The sequence below is a fragment of the Crocodylus siamensis genome, chromosome 1, assembly GCF_052110815.1.
Source record: "Crocodylus siamensis isolate JL-2025a chromosome 1, ASM5211081v1, whole genome shotgun sequence".
Classification (NCBI taxonomy): domain Eukaryota; kingdom Metazoa; phylum Chordata; order Crocodylia; family Crocodylidae; genus Crocodylus; species Crocodylus siamensis.
Window position 1 is genome coordinate 142,776,624 of NC_143395.1, and position 18,354 is coordinate 142,794,977.

At 40.7% G+C, this 18,354-nt stretch overlaps 1 protein-coding gene across 1 annotated transcript in view; it reads left to right on the plus strand.

Moving 5' to 3' along the window:
• The window catches only part of RYR2 (ryanodine receptor 2), an 830,495-nt gene that overhangs the window by 412,391 nt on the left and 399,750 nt on the right, over positions 1 to 18,354 (plus strand). The window contains exons 14-15 of the mRNA XM_090044772.1: positions 308 to 443; positions 12,907 to 13,002. Of these exons, the coding sequence (XP_089900898.1) occupies positions 308 to 443; positions 12,907 to 13,002 (232 nt within the window). The remainder of the gene's footprint in view (positions 1 to 307; positions 444 to 12,906; positions 13,003 to 18,354) is intronic.

The window sequence follows — 18,354 nt, forward strand, 5'->3', positions numbered from 1 at the left end:
TTCATTTGCTTAGGATTAAGATACATCCAGATACCTGAGACATATATCATGTTTTGGTGTGGAACTTAAGTATTTGTTTTACTCTGAGAGTCTCATATGATTAATATATTAAGAATCAAAGCACTAATTATATTCTTCATTATTTTTTAAATAACTTTTCCCTTAAAATTAGTGTTCTAATTGCATGCATACCTTCTGGTGTTTCACATATATTCCTTCTTTGTCAAAATCTTGTCCCTAGTCTTTATTGCACATCTTTGCATGTTAGGCATACCTTATGCTTTGACAATGTACCTTATCTTTCTAGGGTATGATCAACCTTGTCCTTGAATGTATTGATCGCTTACATGTTTACAGCAGTGCAGCTCACTTTGCTGATGTAGCTGGGAAGGAAGCAGGAGAGACCTGGAAATCTATTCTAAACTCTTTGTATGAGTTATTAGGTGAGATACATTGTGGGTGATGGGGTTTTGCTAAGTTAAAAATAACATTTTGTTGAAAAGAATATCTGAAATGAAAAAGTATTGACATTATGTAGATCCTCTGGTGCAAAAATACATTTATTGCTGTATAATGCAAGTACATAAAATAAAGTCACCATTTTAGATGAAGAATAATAGCATAACTCCCAATCTAAAGAAACTCAAAACAAATGAGTCTTAGATTCAAGAAACTGATCTACTTCTTTTCTTTTCAAAGTTACTTTCATAGTTGCAGTAGTGAGAGGCCTGAGGTTTTGGAGGCAAGCCTGAAACCTTACAAGAACTTGAGTCTTATGGCAGAAAACAGAACTCAAGTATATATGAAAAGCTGTCATTTCAGACTTTCCAATATTATACAATCATTAAGTTTTATAAGACCTTAGATGTTAAGTAGTGTAACACTTGGTCAATAATATGGAAATTGTAGTTATGCCAATAAAACATCATACACTAATTACCTATAACCTGTCTGCACTCAGAAGTTAAGCACTTGGAACTTAGGAAATGTTAGAAATGAGGTCATTCATACAAAATTAATGTGATCCATAAACGTGATACAGTCTTACAAGATCATGCACTATTTTTCTATAGGTTCCCTGCATCACGAATGTACCGAACTGATGGTGCTCAGTTATTGAGCAACTTTTCAAGATTTTTTTCCCTTGTTAATCAGTATGTGACCCTAAGTGTTATTTACCACAATATGGGGCGAAGACAGAGCTATTGATTTCTTCATTGACTTTGTCTTAGCAATTATCACAATATTGAGCATTTACAAATATTCTTGAATATATCCTCATGACACTGATTGGAGATGAGGGTATGAAAATAATCTGATTTTTATATATGAGAAGTTGAAGCACAGAAAGTTTCTCATACCCCTGCAGCTGTGAGACTGCAACTGTTGTGGTATCCCAGTCTTCAAGATTTGTGAAGCACCCCAGGAGCTGGGAGCCAGCATCCTGGAAACTCCCAGGCTCTAGGGTGCATATAGGCTTCTCCAGCTGGGAACTCCACTCAGCTGGCAGGTCTCCCAACCACAGGAGCCCCCAGCCACATGTTCGATTAGTGGCGCGCTAGGAAGCAGCTACGAAGTTACTACAAATATTTTGTGGAATGACTTTGTAGCTTATTCTGCTTTTTAGCATGCTATTAATTGATTGAACATGTGGCCGGCTGATGACTTAAGGTATAATTAACTGGTTATTCAAGTCCTAAGAGTAACGTGTAGATGGGGCCTTAGAGAGATACAGCTATTATAGTTGGTCTATGATTTGGACTCCTTTTGCTTGCTTAGGTACAGCTGCATTTCCCTTAATGATTATCCTTTAAACACAAAATGAAGGTATCACCATCCAGTCAAGAATGAGGCAAGAGACAAATCTACCACCTTACCTTTTATTGTCACAACCCAGAAGCATAAGAACAAATATTTATTCCTATGCCCATCTAACTCTTCACAACAGTATGGCACAGATTCTCAGTAGCTGCAGAGAAACATGAGGTGGCATGCAACCTGGTAGCAGGTCATCTCGAATTTGCAAAGTTCTCCCTTCTTCCCTTGGGCTTATACCTTCTATATAAAGGTGGCTTGTTCTATTATTCTAATAAATGTTCTGTGATTGATTTTATTTACGTGTCTTTGTTTTAGTGAAACTTTTGAAACTGGTTTGAATCAGTTTTGTAATGGATTTAATTGGGATTTATGTCTCTGTGAAAGTTCCAGTTCTGGAAACGAGGATTTCTTTTCTCCTTCCCTCACCACCATGTAATGCTGCTGGCCATTGTTCTGTTTTTTTTGTTAACTTGGTTTATTGGCTTACAGTCATCTTATGATCTTCATTAACAAGGCTGCTTTGTTTTTCAGCTCATCCCAGAAATTTAACACAAATACAAATTAGAGCAAAACTATATTTGATACACTTCCAATGATATACCAATCATAACTACCTGTTAAAGCTATGATGATAGTATATTTGGTTTATCTAATGTACAGCCTTCTTTTATAATGTCTTCTTGTGCAATGCTTAATATGATCTGGTTGAACTGCATGTGCTAATTTCTTTCTTTCCTTTGTTGACCAGACTAGGAGTCATGCATGCAAAAGTACATTCTGTGTTCAGTCAGAAATAAGGGTTTAGAGTCTTCTGCTTTAGCCATACTTTGTAGATTGGCATAGATCCCTTGAAAATGATCCATGTTGGCAACAAGTGTTTATACGTGTTTGTCTTACAGTATTCATTCAACAATCCCCACCCCCATTTAATAGGATATTGCTGTTACCTCTAACTATTATTAGTGTTTTTTAAAAAGCAGCTATCCAACACACCCTAGCCCAATTCTAGTGGCCTTGACCAACAAACTTTATTCTGCTTTCCCATGCTACTGTTGATGGTTAAGATGCAAGCTTAAGCTTGTCATATTGTCAACATTTAGGCTTATGCTAGGTCTAGAATCTGCTCATGTCATTGTGGTGTTTCAGTTGACCATGTCTGAACCTACAGTGGGAATGAATGTAATGTGAATGTGTAATGATAACTGCATTATAATGTACATTCACCAGGGATTGAATTTAGGTTTCACAAATAACTTTTAATTGTGGAAAATCCTAACTTTAACTTAGCTTTGCAGCCTTTATAATGTTCTACTAAAGTTCTTTTCCTAAAATGCAAATGAAAACCTCCAGGGAACCTTGCAATCCCTATGCCCAGTAGCCTTTCGACAGGGGCTGCAGGACAAGACACTTCAAAATGCAAGATCACAGGAAGTCCTGGAGCTCTCTGCAACCCATCATGTTGACTGCCTTGTCCTGCAACTTCCTCAGATCCAGCTGCATTTATGTTTTTTAGACATCTGGGTTCACTGGGACCCTGCAGACCAAAGGCTCCCCAATCCCAGGTAACTGGCATGCCTTGGCCTTTAAAACTGGTGTGTACAACTCAGCTGCACATGTGGGTTTTAGATCTCCTAGCATACTAAAATAGTTTAAAACTAGCATGTGAAACTGAGCTTTTTAGATGTCCAGGGGTGCAGGGACCTTGAGATTGAGGAGAGTTTCCCAGATTCCGGGGTCCTGGCATGGGAGCCTTTGGGTTTGCAGCTGCTAGGCAGCGAGAACCAAATCACATCATGCCATTAGATGAATATCTGCCAATGCCCTGGTCTCCTCCCCTTTACGTGGGTAAATCTGGGAGTGAAATGTCATATAATGTGTAATATCTTTACCAATATCAATTTGTGGGTGACAACTTTTGTACTCAGGAGTTATTAAGATCATCCCAAAAGAGCGCTAGTAAAACTCATGTACCTGTCACTCATTCTTGTACCTCTTAAACAAAGTGACATTTACAATTGCTTCTGATAGCCTCTAATATTTTTGTTGGACTGTTTTTGTATCCATTTTGACCCTTTGACCTCTGAGCTGTAGTCATGAAAGAACCAAATAGTCCAGGATGTTGATAGGAGTAAAAAACCTCTAAGAAGGGCAAGATAGTTTTTTGATGGGCAAAACCAATGTTTTGGGGAGGAGGAGGAAACATATTTCCAGAAGAGAAGCATAAAAGTGATGTTAAATATATATCAGAGAAGAAAAAGGTGGATATTTGAGGTGCACAGGAGATTAGAGAGTAAATATACATCTTGGTGAGCTCTTGTGGTTCTATGGGCCCTTACAGCGTAAATGCAGATGGTGCAGTGTCTAACATCCGGTGTTACTGGTTTCATCTTAGCATTGAGGGGAACATAAACATAGCATAGTACCATTTCTGCTTGTCCCTGTTGGTGCTGCCTGAGGCATTGCTCAGCCAGGCCAGGGGATTTGTTTCCTTGACTGTAGAATCTTTTCTATGAGAATTAACTGGCTGATAGTTGTAGAACTAACCCTGCTTCCTGATTAAATATTCAGAGGTCAGAGAATCCCTTACACAACAGTCTACTTGCTCTCTTCCAAGCAGAGATTGATTTTCACAGGTGATATTTATAGAGCACAAGGCACATGTATTTATTCCATCATCTTTTCCATTATATAACGTTTCTGGTTGCAGTATCTCCTGATGGGTAATGCCTAAGAATACTGACCTTAGTCTAGTAATGGTGGATTCGTGTACTCTCCTGTATTGAATAATGATGTAGCTATTCAGTAACTGCATACATAATACATAGAATATAGCTCATTCGGTTTTGTTTTCACAAACCATTGTTTTTCATTAAATATGTACGTAAATCAGAGTAAGTGGTTGATGCTGTCGTAGTTCATGGCTTTTTGTCATGTTATTGCTTCTGTTTGTGGCATATATATCACTCATACAATACTGAAGAAATCTGCAAGTGTTTACCTGAAATTCGTTTTTATATAGGATGGAAATGAGTGCAGTTTCAGACTGAGGAATTGCAGCATTTATACATTTGTCTGCTATAAATATCTAAGTAACTGTATCATGTTATTAGAGCATCACAAATTAGGAGGGTTACATGGTGGTCTTAATGGGCAACGTAACAGCATGTAAAAGTAAATATTCTTCATTTGATTCATTAAAAGCTATGAAAAGTTTCCAATTTTCAAAACACCTTATTTGCTGAGGGGTAGAAAGAAAATGAAACGTGGGATAGAATAATAGAAAAACAGTTCTGGAAAAGACTTCAGGAAGTCATTTAGTCCAACCCTCCCTCACTTAAAAACTACACAAGCTCTTTTAGTCTTTCTTAACATCCAGCCCAAATTTCCCTGTAGTAACTTGAAGCTCTTGTGGTCCGAGAGAGCAGTTGATTATCTCTGGGCTTTACCCTGATAGAGGTCCAAGGAAATAAAAAGTATAACAGAAAAACAAACAGCTGCCCCAAGCAAGTCATCTTCTCCTTTTTCTTCTGGGACCTATGTCAAGCTGCAGTCTGGCTTAACATCTTGTAATTGGCAAAAGGATCTTGGAGTCATTACTGATGCCAAAATGAACATGGGCCGGCAGTGTGGGGAGGCAGTCAGGAAGGCCGACCACACCTTGTCATGCATCCACTGATGCATCTCAAGCAGGTCCAGGGAGGTGATCCTCCCCCTCTATGCTGCACTGATCAGGCCGCAGCTGGAGTACTGCGTCCAGTTCTGGGTGCCGCACTTCAAGAGGGATGTGGACAGCATCGAGAGGGTCCAGAGGAGGGCCACTCGCATGATCAAGGAGCAGCAGGGCAGGCTCTACGAGGAGAGGCTCAGGGGGCTGAACCTGTTCAGCTGAGGGGCTATTTAGTGGCCATTTACAAACTAGTCAGAGGGGACCAGCAGGTATTGGGGGAGTCCCTGTTCCTCCGAGCACTACCAGGAGTGACTAGAAATAACGGTCACAAGCTGGCAGAGGGTAAATTCAGACTAGACAACAGGAGGCGCTACTTCACAGTCAGGGCGGCTAGGATCTGGAACCAACTTCCAAGAGAAGTGGTGCTGGCTCCTACCCTGGGGGTCTTTAAGAGGAGGCTAGATGAACACCTTGCTGGGGTTGTTTGACCCCAGTACTTTTTCCTGCCATGGCAGGGGGTTGGACTCAATGATCTGCTCAGGTCCCTTCTGACCCTACTAACTATGAAACTATGAATGCAACACATATGGTTTGAGATAAAGGTTAAAATGACGTGGGGTCCCATGAATGTTGACAAAGAAGATTGATTTTTTTTTTACTTTAGTTTTATTTATAACTGATTTACTACCAGATAGTACTGTTCAGAATTATTCTATTTGTTTTCCTTCTTTGTTATAAACTTATAAAATGTAACCTTGAATATATAAATATCAACATGTGGTATTCCATCTTTACTGCTACCAGCATAAAATGGACAGACTAAAGGTTTGAAAATTCTGAAGCAGCTGCTGATGGAAGTCAAAATGGCTACTTTTATGGCATTTGCTTTTTATAATGGCTGGAATTGCTTATAATTGCTATTAGGGCTGTATGAATAATTTATGGATTTGGGATTTTAGCCTTAGTTTTGTTTCTGCTTTGACATTTAAACTCAAACAAACAATCCCTCCACCCACCTCTGAAAATGGCATATGGACCCAAAATACAAATGCTTAGTTTTTAATTCCTGAAATGAAAAGTTGAAAAAAAATTCTGGTTTAACTGGAACTTTTCATTTTTTCTGCAAATAGATGGCTATGATTTTGGCACTTGTAATAGAAGCCAAGGAAATGAAGATATCTATTCATGTGTGACGAGGAGAAGCAGTGGTTTATTAACTCAGTAGGCCAGTGGTTAGTGCACTCACTGAGGATGCAGGATGCATGGAGTCAAATTCTTCCTTTCTCTTAGGGGATTTGCCTCCTCATTCTCCAAAGCCCAGGAATACATTGTCACCACCTCATCTGCCCGTCTGTGTCTCAGTCTGGAAACAGGTGTCCCCTACGTGCCGCCATAAAATATTTTATGGTGGCACAAAGCCAAAGCAAACAGACATCCATGCCCTTGTCATACCAAAATTGCCCCAAATTGTGGTCATTACAATAGATGGGAACAATTTTTGCCTCTTTTTTTGCAGCAGATGCCTATCTGCTTTGTAGTGGGACAGCACAGACAGCCTGGAGCTGTCTATTCTCTCTAGCTGCCCCAGGCAGGTATTCTTGCATCTTCTGGGCATGATCCTGCAGGTACCAGGAATTCTCCTGCAGGATCAGGCCTCTGAAGCCATGTGAATGCCTGCCTGGGTTTCCCTGCTTGAAGAGCTGCTCCCCAGGACTCCTCTGGAAGGAGATTTCCCAGGTGCATGCGTCATGCTGCCATACCATGACTCTTTGTCACCTGGTGAAGTAGGTCAGCTGTGCTAGAACACATCCCAGCACAGCTACTTCTGCTCCAGGGACAACATCTATTGTCAGTAATTGCAGAACTAGCTTGTGCAAAGTGAAGCAGTATCAGCATAGGAGATTGAGAGCAATGCATCCTGGCATATCCTTTAGCAAGAGTAGGCAACCTTTTTTGGCTGTGGGCTAGAATTACCCACGCTGTGTTAGGGGTGGGGGGAGGGAGGTGGGACAGCTGGCTGATGTGATCCAACATCCACTACCAGTTGTCCCCTGTAGCAGCACAAGGAGAGCACCTGCAGCTGACACTTGTTCTCATGACTGATTATGAACTAGCTGTGATGACATTCCACCCCAGGCAGCAATCACAAACCTCAGAGATACCTATATCCATTACTCATCTCCATGGGAATCAATAAGAGCCACTTCCATGTGGTGATCTCTGGTAACGTTTCTGATGACCAGGAGCTCCCAAATCGACAAAAATGCCAAACTGCACAAAGATAAAGTTACGGAACCCATTTTGTCATATGAAAGAAGAACTCATTTCCATTTCTGAGTAGGGAGGAAGGAGAAGAGCCTAGCTGCTTTTTGTCCGGTAACCTAGTGGTACTTGCCAAGAAATTGTAAGACCTGAGTTTTAGGGATCCTGGGAGGGGGTGTTACCAACATTTCCTATTTCCCAAGAAACTGACTTAACCCATTAGTCTCCTGTATCTCGGTGAGTGAATTCAATTCTGGACTGTTGGGTAAATGAGAAAACATGACCATTGGTGTGAAGTATCCCTTCGTTATCTCGTCATTTTCTTTGATGTGATTAGAAATGCCTGAAACATTTTTTTCCAAGACTTCTGAAATATTTTAAACATTGCCTAAATTAGTAAAAAATTTCAGATGCTCAAAAGTGCATTTCATAGATTTCATGGACATTAGGGCTGGAAGGGATTTTGCAAGATCATTGGGTCCAGCCCCCTGCCTAAGGAGCAGAAAGTCAGCTGGGGTCAAATCACCTCAGCAAGATAAGCATCCAAGCATTTCTTAAAGGTATCCAGAGTAGGTGTCTGCACCACCTCTGAGGGGAGTCTATTCCAGACTCTGGAGACTGGGATGGTAAAGAAGTTTTCCTTATGTCCAGTCTAAAACAGTCTTTCATCACTTTATGATTTATTTTGTTTTGGGTGAATAAATTAGTCACAGTTTGGTTTTTTTCTTAGCTGTGATTGCAATACGTTATAGAATACTGGACCTGTATATTCCATACGCATTACGATGATTTGCTGCTTTAAAGAGCGTGATTGATCCAGACTGCATCTATCTCTGTTCTGAGCAAGGCTGACCAGTGGCTGAGAGGGACAAATTGATTAGGGCCCACTTCCAACTGCATCATTTAAGAGGACTCCCCCCAAAAAAGGAGAGGGTGCATGGGGAGGAACAGCAAAAGAACAGTGAACAGTGAAACTGCAAAAGATAACGAGTATGGAGCCAACCCTAGGAGGTTTTCTTTCCTTCTCATCAGGATGAGGAAGAAGTTTGTGGGATTTTGGTTTTAAAAACTGTAGTTCTTTCTCTAAGAATAAATTTGGCTAAATAAAACTGAAAAGAACTAGGGAGTGGGTGCTTGTTGTTTATGTAGGCTGGAGATTGGGACAGCAGTCCACAATGTGCAGAAGATGGTTGTTTGACACCATACACACATGCGTATGTGAATATTCATACATATATAATATACACACTGATAGACATTGTGATACAGCCTTATCGTGTTATCACATTCTAGTTTTTCCACAGGGCACCTGTCTCAGTTCACTGTGATGGGTTGGGAAAGGAGCAGCTGTTCAATATTTATTGTCTTCTGAGTTTGGCGCCAGGATCCTCTTCTATGCTCCTGGCACTGAATGGGGACTTTTATAACTATTTGGCAGCCACAATTAAGAAAATAGATGAGTTTCACTATTTTGCTGAATTATCTTTGTAACATATTGAGGTATCAAACTATTATTGCCTCCATTTTACAGGCAAAGACTTGAGGCATGCTGAAATCAAATGACATCTAATATCACATAGAAAATTTAAGGCAGACTCAGATAAAGACCCCAGGCCTCATAAGTTCCACTCCATGACTTAACCACCGGGGCAGTCCTTCTCCTCCAGCAGACTTTTGTCTTGTCTAATTGACTACCTTGCACAACTCCTGAAGTGAAAGAAGAAAGTATTTTTGATTCTTTTTTTCTGTGATCATTCATTCTAGTGCACAGTTTTTTCCCCCCTAGTTTCACCCACATAGTTTTCACGGGGTCATTTAGTGCACTAGATGAGGTGTACCGCCTTCTGAGATGGACATGTGTAGAATCCATGGATTCTGATGGTTTCATTGTTGCGGGGGCATAGTTTCTGAGGGCTATCTGGTAGCTAGTAGTGGGAAAAGGGAATATTTCTCTTAAGGTCTGGTCTTTTTTGAGTGTGGGCTGTAATTGTTTAATTATCCTTATTATTGATTCAAGTGTGGAACAGTAGGTGACAACCAAGAATTTGTGGTCAGTGGGGTTTTTTTTCTTGTGTTGTAGTAAACCGCTGGAGTGTCCTTGCTGGATAAAGGCAGTGTTCAATTCAGAGGAAGATGTCTAAATATTCTTCTAAGAGATATACTGGTAATGGAGCACCTGACTATAGATTACAGCTTTCTTGCTATGTTTGGGATGATTGCTGGCTTTGTGGTCTGTGAGTTTTTTGTACATAGTGCTTTATAGGGTGCCATCCCAGACGTAGGTCATGGTATCTAGAAAGTTTATTAGTGAAGAAGTAAGTACTGCAGACAGAATTTGATTGAAGGGGTGGTTGTTAAACCTGTGGTAGAAGTCAGTAAGCAAGTCCAGATGATCAGTTCCTATGATACACATATCATTTCTATCATCCCGGTATACTGCAATCTTGGCAGTGCAGTTTTCTAAAATTCCTCCTCCAGGTGGCTCAATAAGAGATTGACATATTGTGAGGGAGGGAGGGGAATCATTTGGAGGAAGTGTTGGCTATTGAGAGCTATGTTGTTGTGGGTGAGGATGAAGGGCTTATGTTGTGAAGTTGTACATATGTTGTGGTTTCAAATTTGAGGGTAGTCCATGTTTTTGTGGGTAGTTTAGGCAGGCAGCTGTGCCTTTATGATGTGGGATATTACTGTAGAGGCTGATGATATCCATATTTGCAAGTATTACTTTATCCCTGCCACTGGTGGTAGCAGCTCTCTTGAATGGTCTTGCTCTTTCACTTGTCAGGTTATCCTTTCTACTTCATGCATCCTATCTATTACATATCTGATATCATACCCTGTTTTTAGTATATCATGTATCCTGGAGTTTTACACAAGTCTTTGTTCTACCTGCTGGTTAGCTGTGCTGTGTCTCCTTTTTCCTTTCAGAGACCTGGGGTACAGTGGTACCCCAAAGCTTGTCTGTATCCCTCCCAGCTATACAATTGGTCCAATAAAAGATATCATCATAACAATCTGCAATTTATTTATCCTCACAAAATCCCTGTGTAACTGAGAAACATTATGGTCCCCATTTTTTATAAACAGGGAACAGTAATGTAGAGAGATAAAGATAATATAGATACCTAAGAGAGATTTTTTTTTCCTAAAGTGTTTCCATCTTGACCAGCTGTTATCATTTTCCCATTGTGTAAGCATCTCAAAAACAGGAATTAATCTACATTAAAGAATTTGTTTATCCATAAGTAGTATTTTGAATACAAAAATTAAATGTGTAGTAGAGGTAATTGTATAACTCCCTAAAGTATGGCCACATAATTCTTTGTTACTAAGAATGGCCCATTAAATAACATATAATATGCAAGGGATTTGTTTTCTGAGTGGAAGATGCGATCTCATGTTTTAAGAAATTCTGTAATAGTAGAGATGCTTCTCTTCTGCAGCTTTGTTTTAGGTGCTGGCTTATGTACCTTTTTTATTACTGCCAGAACAGTCCCTGAGCTTGTCTCTATGCTTCTTGATGAGTTGTGCTGTTTACTTGACCTGCAGTAAAATTATTAACAGTTTCAGTGGGCTGGTTATAAATAAGGGTTTAGCGGGCCCATGATTTTTCACACTGAGTTTGTTACGTGGTAATAAAGAAACATAGATTGCCTACAGACCATTAAGTATTTGGTTTCTTTTTTTCCCCATGCCACCAAATAGCTTGGTGGTATACTGGCTTTATACTTCTGCAGACTTAGTTTACATCATACTGAGGTCACAAACCTGGAAGACGAAACATAGTTTTTAATGTAAATAAATTAACACAAACAATTCTAAAGCAGTATAACATGATTAATAAGCACAGCAGTAAAGCTTAGCACTTCTTGTCTGTAACTGCCAAAGTGCTTAGAAACGTGTGCAAGCAGCTGAGAAACCGGGATGGTTCAGTGACCTTCCAACATGACACAGTGAACTAATGGCAGATCTACATCTAAATGCAGGTCTCCTCAGCCAGTTGACCATACTGCCTCTCGGCATGCTCAATAATTTCTTCTGTACAAAATAGGCAAGGTGATTTCAGGTGAAGAATCATGCATTGGCAGACTTGTATAGGGAAGCTGGCACAAGGACAGGAACTGGTACTGTTCCATGCACCGAGGGGAAATGTTCATCCCTGACACTTTTTTTAGGTAGAAAACATGGTTCTTCTGTGAGTGCTGTACAAATATATATTTGCTACCAGTATGCATGTGTGTCTAATCCACTTGAGTCAGAAGCTTTTTGTCAATAAAACCCATTGGCAATGCATACAGCATATGTCCTTGTGCTTTCAACTAAGGGCATAAAAGGCAGGGCTTCTACAACCTCCTTCCATTCCTTGTCAGAAAGCCTAACTATCATTTCCTGAACCTTAAATTATGTATTCTGTTGATTGTACCAGTTCAAGGTAAATTTCAGTCACCCTGTATATTTGTGTGTTCTCGTCCATCCTTCCCAATCTCTCCTGTCAATACTTATCAGTAGAGCAGCAAGGCACCAGGGAAATTTGTATGAAAATAGCAGTGGACTTATCCTTTATGATGTTGAAACAGGGTCTTGACATTTAAGAATGCATCTATGGAAGCAATCATTAGCTCTACAACAGGGGTTTTAAACCTTTTTTAAGGAGTGTACCTCTTCTGGCTACACTTCTGGCAGAGTGGGGGTGGGGGGCTTGCACACAGCAGCGGCGCGGGGTAGTGGTGGCAGCTGCATGCAGGCTCCCCCACCACTGCATCTGGCCAGCTGGTTGGGTGGCAGCTGGGCAGCCCACAGGGGGGACCTGCTGCCCTTGTCCTCCAGCTCTGGTCCTGGGAGGCGGCGGTGCCGAGTGGTAGATGGTGGAGCTCTGTCGCCACCCATCCACGTGTAACCCCTAGTCTTTTTCCAGGTACCCCCAGGGGTATGCGTACTCCCGGTTGACAACTCCTGCTCTAGATAAACTGAAATACTTAAAATGAAGTTCAATTTGATGGCTCTGGAATCCAACAAACTTTACTTCTTAAATAGAGATTATTGCATCCAGCTGATTGGCTGGATCATGGTTCACCCCATAATTCATAAAACTGTTAATTGACCTAGATAATCTAATAACTATGATTCCTTTTTTTTCTGTTGTTTTCTTTATATACTAGCGGCTTTGATTAGAGGGAATCGCAAGAACTGTGCTCAATTTTCTGGTTCTCTTGACTGGCTGATCAGCAGATTAGAAAGACTAGAAGCCTCCTCTGGTATGTTCCTCAGTAATCTATTCACTTGTTTTTGCCAGTTTTTTTTTCTTATGTAGAATTGACAACGTGTTTTTTAAAGCATATTATTTTGAAGATTTTTATCTTTTCCCTTGTGTAGGGTCATGTGTGCTTATAAGAGGATGGGTTGACGTCATGAAACTGTGTTATCCTTTGATCAACATTGGAATTCAGTGTTTCTTTTTGAGCCTTTCTGATTTGGAATTTAATGTGGACTAAAAATAAACATCTGAGCCTTGTCATCTGGTTATATTATCATTGCCATTCTGCAATATGAGCAAACAAGATCTTAATCTAAAATGTTACTTTTGCATTTGCATTTCTTTTTAAGGTGCCCTTTTCACCATCTAAATCTCCAGTGCCAATACCTAGCCCTTCCTTTCAAAATCTGCATTTGTTCTAGAAATTCAGTCAAACTAAAGATAATAGTAGATGCCTTATATTGTGTGTCTCTCTCAAATTGTGGTGGTCTTTTAAGTATGTTCATACTCTCTCTGTTTGTGCAGTAAATGTGCACACATGTAACTATATAACATTTAACAAATTATATACATTAAGCTGGAGTCAAAATATAGCCATTGCTCCTGTGAAAAGTGCTTCTGTTACTTCTAATAAATATAGCTCATCTAAAAGTTTGCCTTCCTGTTATCAGTTGCCTTCTGTCTCTGTCTTGAAAGAATGCATTGGGTTAGTAGTGATATGGAGAAGAGTGCCACCTTCTGAGTCATTAATGCACTTCTTATAATATTTGAATTTTTCTTGAAGATTTCCTATCTAGTGACTGATTTAGTTTCACTTAGCCTGGATATAAGATTTTCTAAAGGCTTAAAGGTTTCTCACATTTCTCACATGATGATAAAACCTTTGTTATTGTATTGACTCAGTTTAGAGGCATTCCCAAGGTTTATAGACTTCAAATCACTCATCCAGCTACTCAAAAACACCGGTGAATTTATATCACTGCAGAAAGTTATACAGAAATCATTGTCTTTATGTGTAAAGATTTTTCAGTTGAGCCATATGGAAAGTAGCTTTCTTCTGAAAAGACACTCTTGGTGATATATGAACTACTTCAAAATGGTTCGGCACATGAATAGTTTCTAGTCAGCTTGATATGACAGCAAACCTCAGTTTTTAAAGTAGCACTTGTAGTGTGTGATACTTTCAGAAGCTTTATGTTGTTTGCCAGGATAACATGCACATTAAATGTAAGGCTGTCAGATGGCTCAAACTATTGGATCCCCATTTTTTGTGTCAAAAGGCATTCATTTTTCAATCTTTTGACTTCGAATATTTGGATAGTTGTTTCTGTCAGCATATTTAAAGTCAAATGAAGTCTTATTTTAAATTTGATGTTGAGTTCTTGTTTTGATATTTTAATTATTTTTCATATCCTCAAAATATCTTGGTCTTGGTTTGCATATTTTACATGGACTTAAACAATATGTGTAGAATTTTTACCAGGTAAGCAATTTGTTTCCATTGTTATGGGCAGCTTGATATAAGCTAAAGTAAATATTTCAAGGTAAGTATTTTATATGTTTATTATGCCCTGGGACTATGGGGACCACTTTAAAAGATACATATTTCACTTGCAAAATGTAGCTCCCACTGATTTTTTTAAAAATAGGATTTGCTTATTATCAAGCTACTTTTTTTAAAAGTTTGATAGAAAAAATGTCTCATTTGTTGCCAATTTCTACCTTGTTCAGTTTTATTCAGTAGATGGATGATAGACAAACACCATAAAAAGATTTTTTTGTGCAATGTATCCTATGCCAGTGGTTGGAAGTGAGTTTGTTTACTTAGGAACTGATGATTAAGTTCTCTTTTAAGTTGTTGGTGTAAAAACTGACTTTTCTGTTTTAAATATACATTTTTAAATTTTGCTGCTGCTTACCCTGATAATGTGCCAGGATGATTTTGTTCTGGTAGCTGGGTGGTAGCATCCAGGGACTGGGATTTTGGGAGGAGTCGCTAAGTCCATTTAAGATAGAGTTTTGACTGTTTTCCATGGATGTTTTTCATGTTGACAGCCACAATACTGAACTGAAGTGAAATGCTTTGTTTATATGACAAAATAAATAACAAATACTATAACCTTTCTATTTCACTTGTAGTTTTATCCATGGTGCACTGGATCAGATAAAACTATTTATCATAAGAAAATAATGTGTACCTTAATATCCACTCTCTTTATGGTAATTTATTTCACACTTTTAGTTGTGTGCAAGCCTAGTTCCATGTGCAAAATGGAACAAAAAATGTTTGATCTGAGATAATGAGTTCTTTAATGAATAACTTGAAAGAATTAGGTGAATTGAGAAAGCTGTATTAGAAGTAATCGGTGTCATAGGTCTTTGTCTTTTCTTATAACAGTTTTTTGCATGCACTAGTCTATTAAATTATCTCACAAATAGGAGTGCAGAGTTTAATTTAAATATCTCTTCTCCCTGACAAAGGTGTTTGATGTGCTTATTTCAACTCCCTTAATTAAGAAAGGGATAAAACAGATAAAGACAAATTGAAAAAGATATACACGGCAGTACTTTTTTACCTTGAAACTTCTGAGCTTTTTGGACACTTTCCCCTGCCATTGCTTAAACTGTCTCTGCCCACATTTCCTCCCATCACCAAAGCACAAGTTGCACCAATGGCAAAAGCCATTCATCATTAGCAAAGGAAAGCCACAACTGCTTTTGGTCTGCAGCTTTTGACAAGTTGTTTAGAAATTTTATTTTTAAACTGATAATAGAAAGAAAGAGAAGCCTAGCCCTTTGGAAAAAGTAGTAGTATGTGACCATGCAATTAACGACTGTCATAATATCTATGCACCAGAGATCTGCACTGAACTGTATTGGAACTGTATTGGAAACAAATTCTGATACTTTCTAACTTTTGGTTAACTTCATAATATTAACCTTTTTAACTTAGGCTCTTGGGTGCAATTTGGCTTCTAAAGCATGATAGTTCAATGAGACAAGATAAATGTTTAGAAGTTAGATTAACCCTCATGCATAAGGATTTACTCCAAACAATCATGGGGTTGGGTTATGAAGAAACTTTTTATATATAGGTTATATTACAGTTGTCTATAACAGGATTATTGCGTGTAAGCACGTGAAACATCTGACTATTGACATGTACTTATTTAATCAATTATGGCATTTTTTGTGTGATGGTCTTATTTTAGCACATATAATGGCATATTCAGGTTTATATATAATGGCACTCCATATGCGTTGAGCAGTAGCAGGGAGATCAGCAATAGTATTGAGGCAATGTAGCATTGAGAGGTGTGTAGGGCCTATAAGTTACTTCAGAATAGGAAGTAAATTGGCACAACATTCGGTGGGTGCGTCTACACATGCATATTAATGCCTGTAAATAAACTTCAGGGCTTATCACTTTGGAGTTTATTGCTTCCAGGTGCATGTCTTTGTTGACTTGACATGTGCCAGACCAACACTTGGGATCTCAATATTGTGCTGTTAGACAGGAGGGCATGATACAGAATTATGCACACACATACACAAGCTACACATATGACACTATGGGTCTACACACATGCACATACACACAAACATACATTTTGGTCATGGCTGTGTGTCTTAACATTAGGGGGCACTTGGGGTTACTTGGGATCGCTTGGTGCCGTGGTTACTTGGATCACTTGGCCCCGGGGTTACTTGGGGTCACCTGGTGCTGGGGTGGAAGCAAGGGAAAAAGTCAGGGCTGGAGACAGCAGAGCAGGCAGTGGAGCTGGGGGAGGAAACCTGGGCAGCACCGAGGAGGAACAGTGGAGCAAGAGGTAAAGGGGCAGTGGGGCAGAAGTGAAGGGTGGCAAAAGTCAGAGTTTAGAGGAGAGCAGAGCTGGGGTTTTGGAGGTGGCAGAGAGGGAACCAAGATGGCAGAGACAGAGAGAAAGAGAGACTGAAGGTCAGAGAGCAGAGATTGGAGCAGGGCCAGGAAGTCAGTAAGACAAAAACCCAACTCAGAGTTCCAAAATAAGTGTTTTATTAAACAGGCAACACACTACACAGCCCCACAAGGTTATTAGTTCCCACACACATGTACAAATACTCACACTTCCCACCCCCATACAATGGTAGCAGGAGAGAAAAGGCTTAATGGAGGGATTTGAGGTCGAAATATGTAAAGCAAGTGTTCAGGTCCCTTGCTTGGAGGAAGAAGGTGGGTGATAGCTACCTATTACTAGGCTGAGAGTTGATCCTTGATGGCCAGTCAGGGTCTTCTCTAGCAAGGTGTTGTCCAGAGGGGGATCACTGGCAGGGCCTCTGGGTGGACAGGTGGTGTGGCGTAGTGCTGGTCCAGATTGAGAGGGTGTCCCAAGGAGGTCACACTCTACCACCCCTGGGTGTGGGCTACCAGTGTCTCCTACGGGAAGCACATTCCCAGGTGTCACAGGTGCACTCGGGTGCTCCGTTCCTTGGAAGAAATTAGGGCAGCCCAGGTGTCGGTTGCTGGGGCAACTGCAGCAGGTCACCTGACCAGAAGGGGGCAGGGCCTGGCATTTATAAGTGGCCCAGGCCGAAGCCTAGTGAGCGGTTCCCTTCTGGCAGCCTGAGGTGCAGGAACTCTGCAGGAGAGCCAAGCAGAGCAGAGACGAGCGGTGCAGCCTGAGCACCCAAGGGGCTGCACCATGGTGAGGGTGGAGAGGACCCTGACTGGGAGGCCTTTGCGAGACAGCCAGGTGAGCCTAGATCCTGTGTTATAGCCAGGAGGCTTGTTGTTGTGTCACAGCCGTTTGGCTTATGGTTTTGTTTCGTTACTGTTACACTGGAAGACTGGGTGAGGCTGTAGGGATGTGAGGAGGCCTCACGGGAGCTCCCCAGTAATCTGGGGGTTCCTGGTGCTCTGTGGGGTACAGTGAGCGGTGCCAGGTAGGCATAGCTGTTCGCGCCGGCGTGGCATGGTGTTGAGGGGTGTTGACCCCAGCCCTGTGGGGCGATAAGCGGAGAAGCCCAAGTAGGGTGAAAGACCCTGACGGTGGTCTAGGGGGCCAGGCACGGCTACGGCCACCTGAGCCCCAACCGTGAGAAGGACTTGAGAAGCCCCGAAAGGGGAATAAGCTTATTGAGAAGCCCGGTGAGGGCTAGGAGTGCTTAAGCACGAAGAGACTGGCCCGATAGGACACAGTCTGTACGAGAGAAGCCCCAGGAGCAGGCACGTGTACTGAGAGAAGCCCCAGAAGCGGGCACGTATTATTGATAGAAACCCCAGTAGGGGCACGGACTGGAAAGGGTCCCAGAGGGGCTCCACAGTGGTGGGGACTCCGAAGGGTCAAAGGGGCCAGGTAAGGCTCAGGCTGCC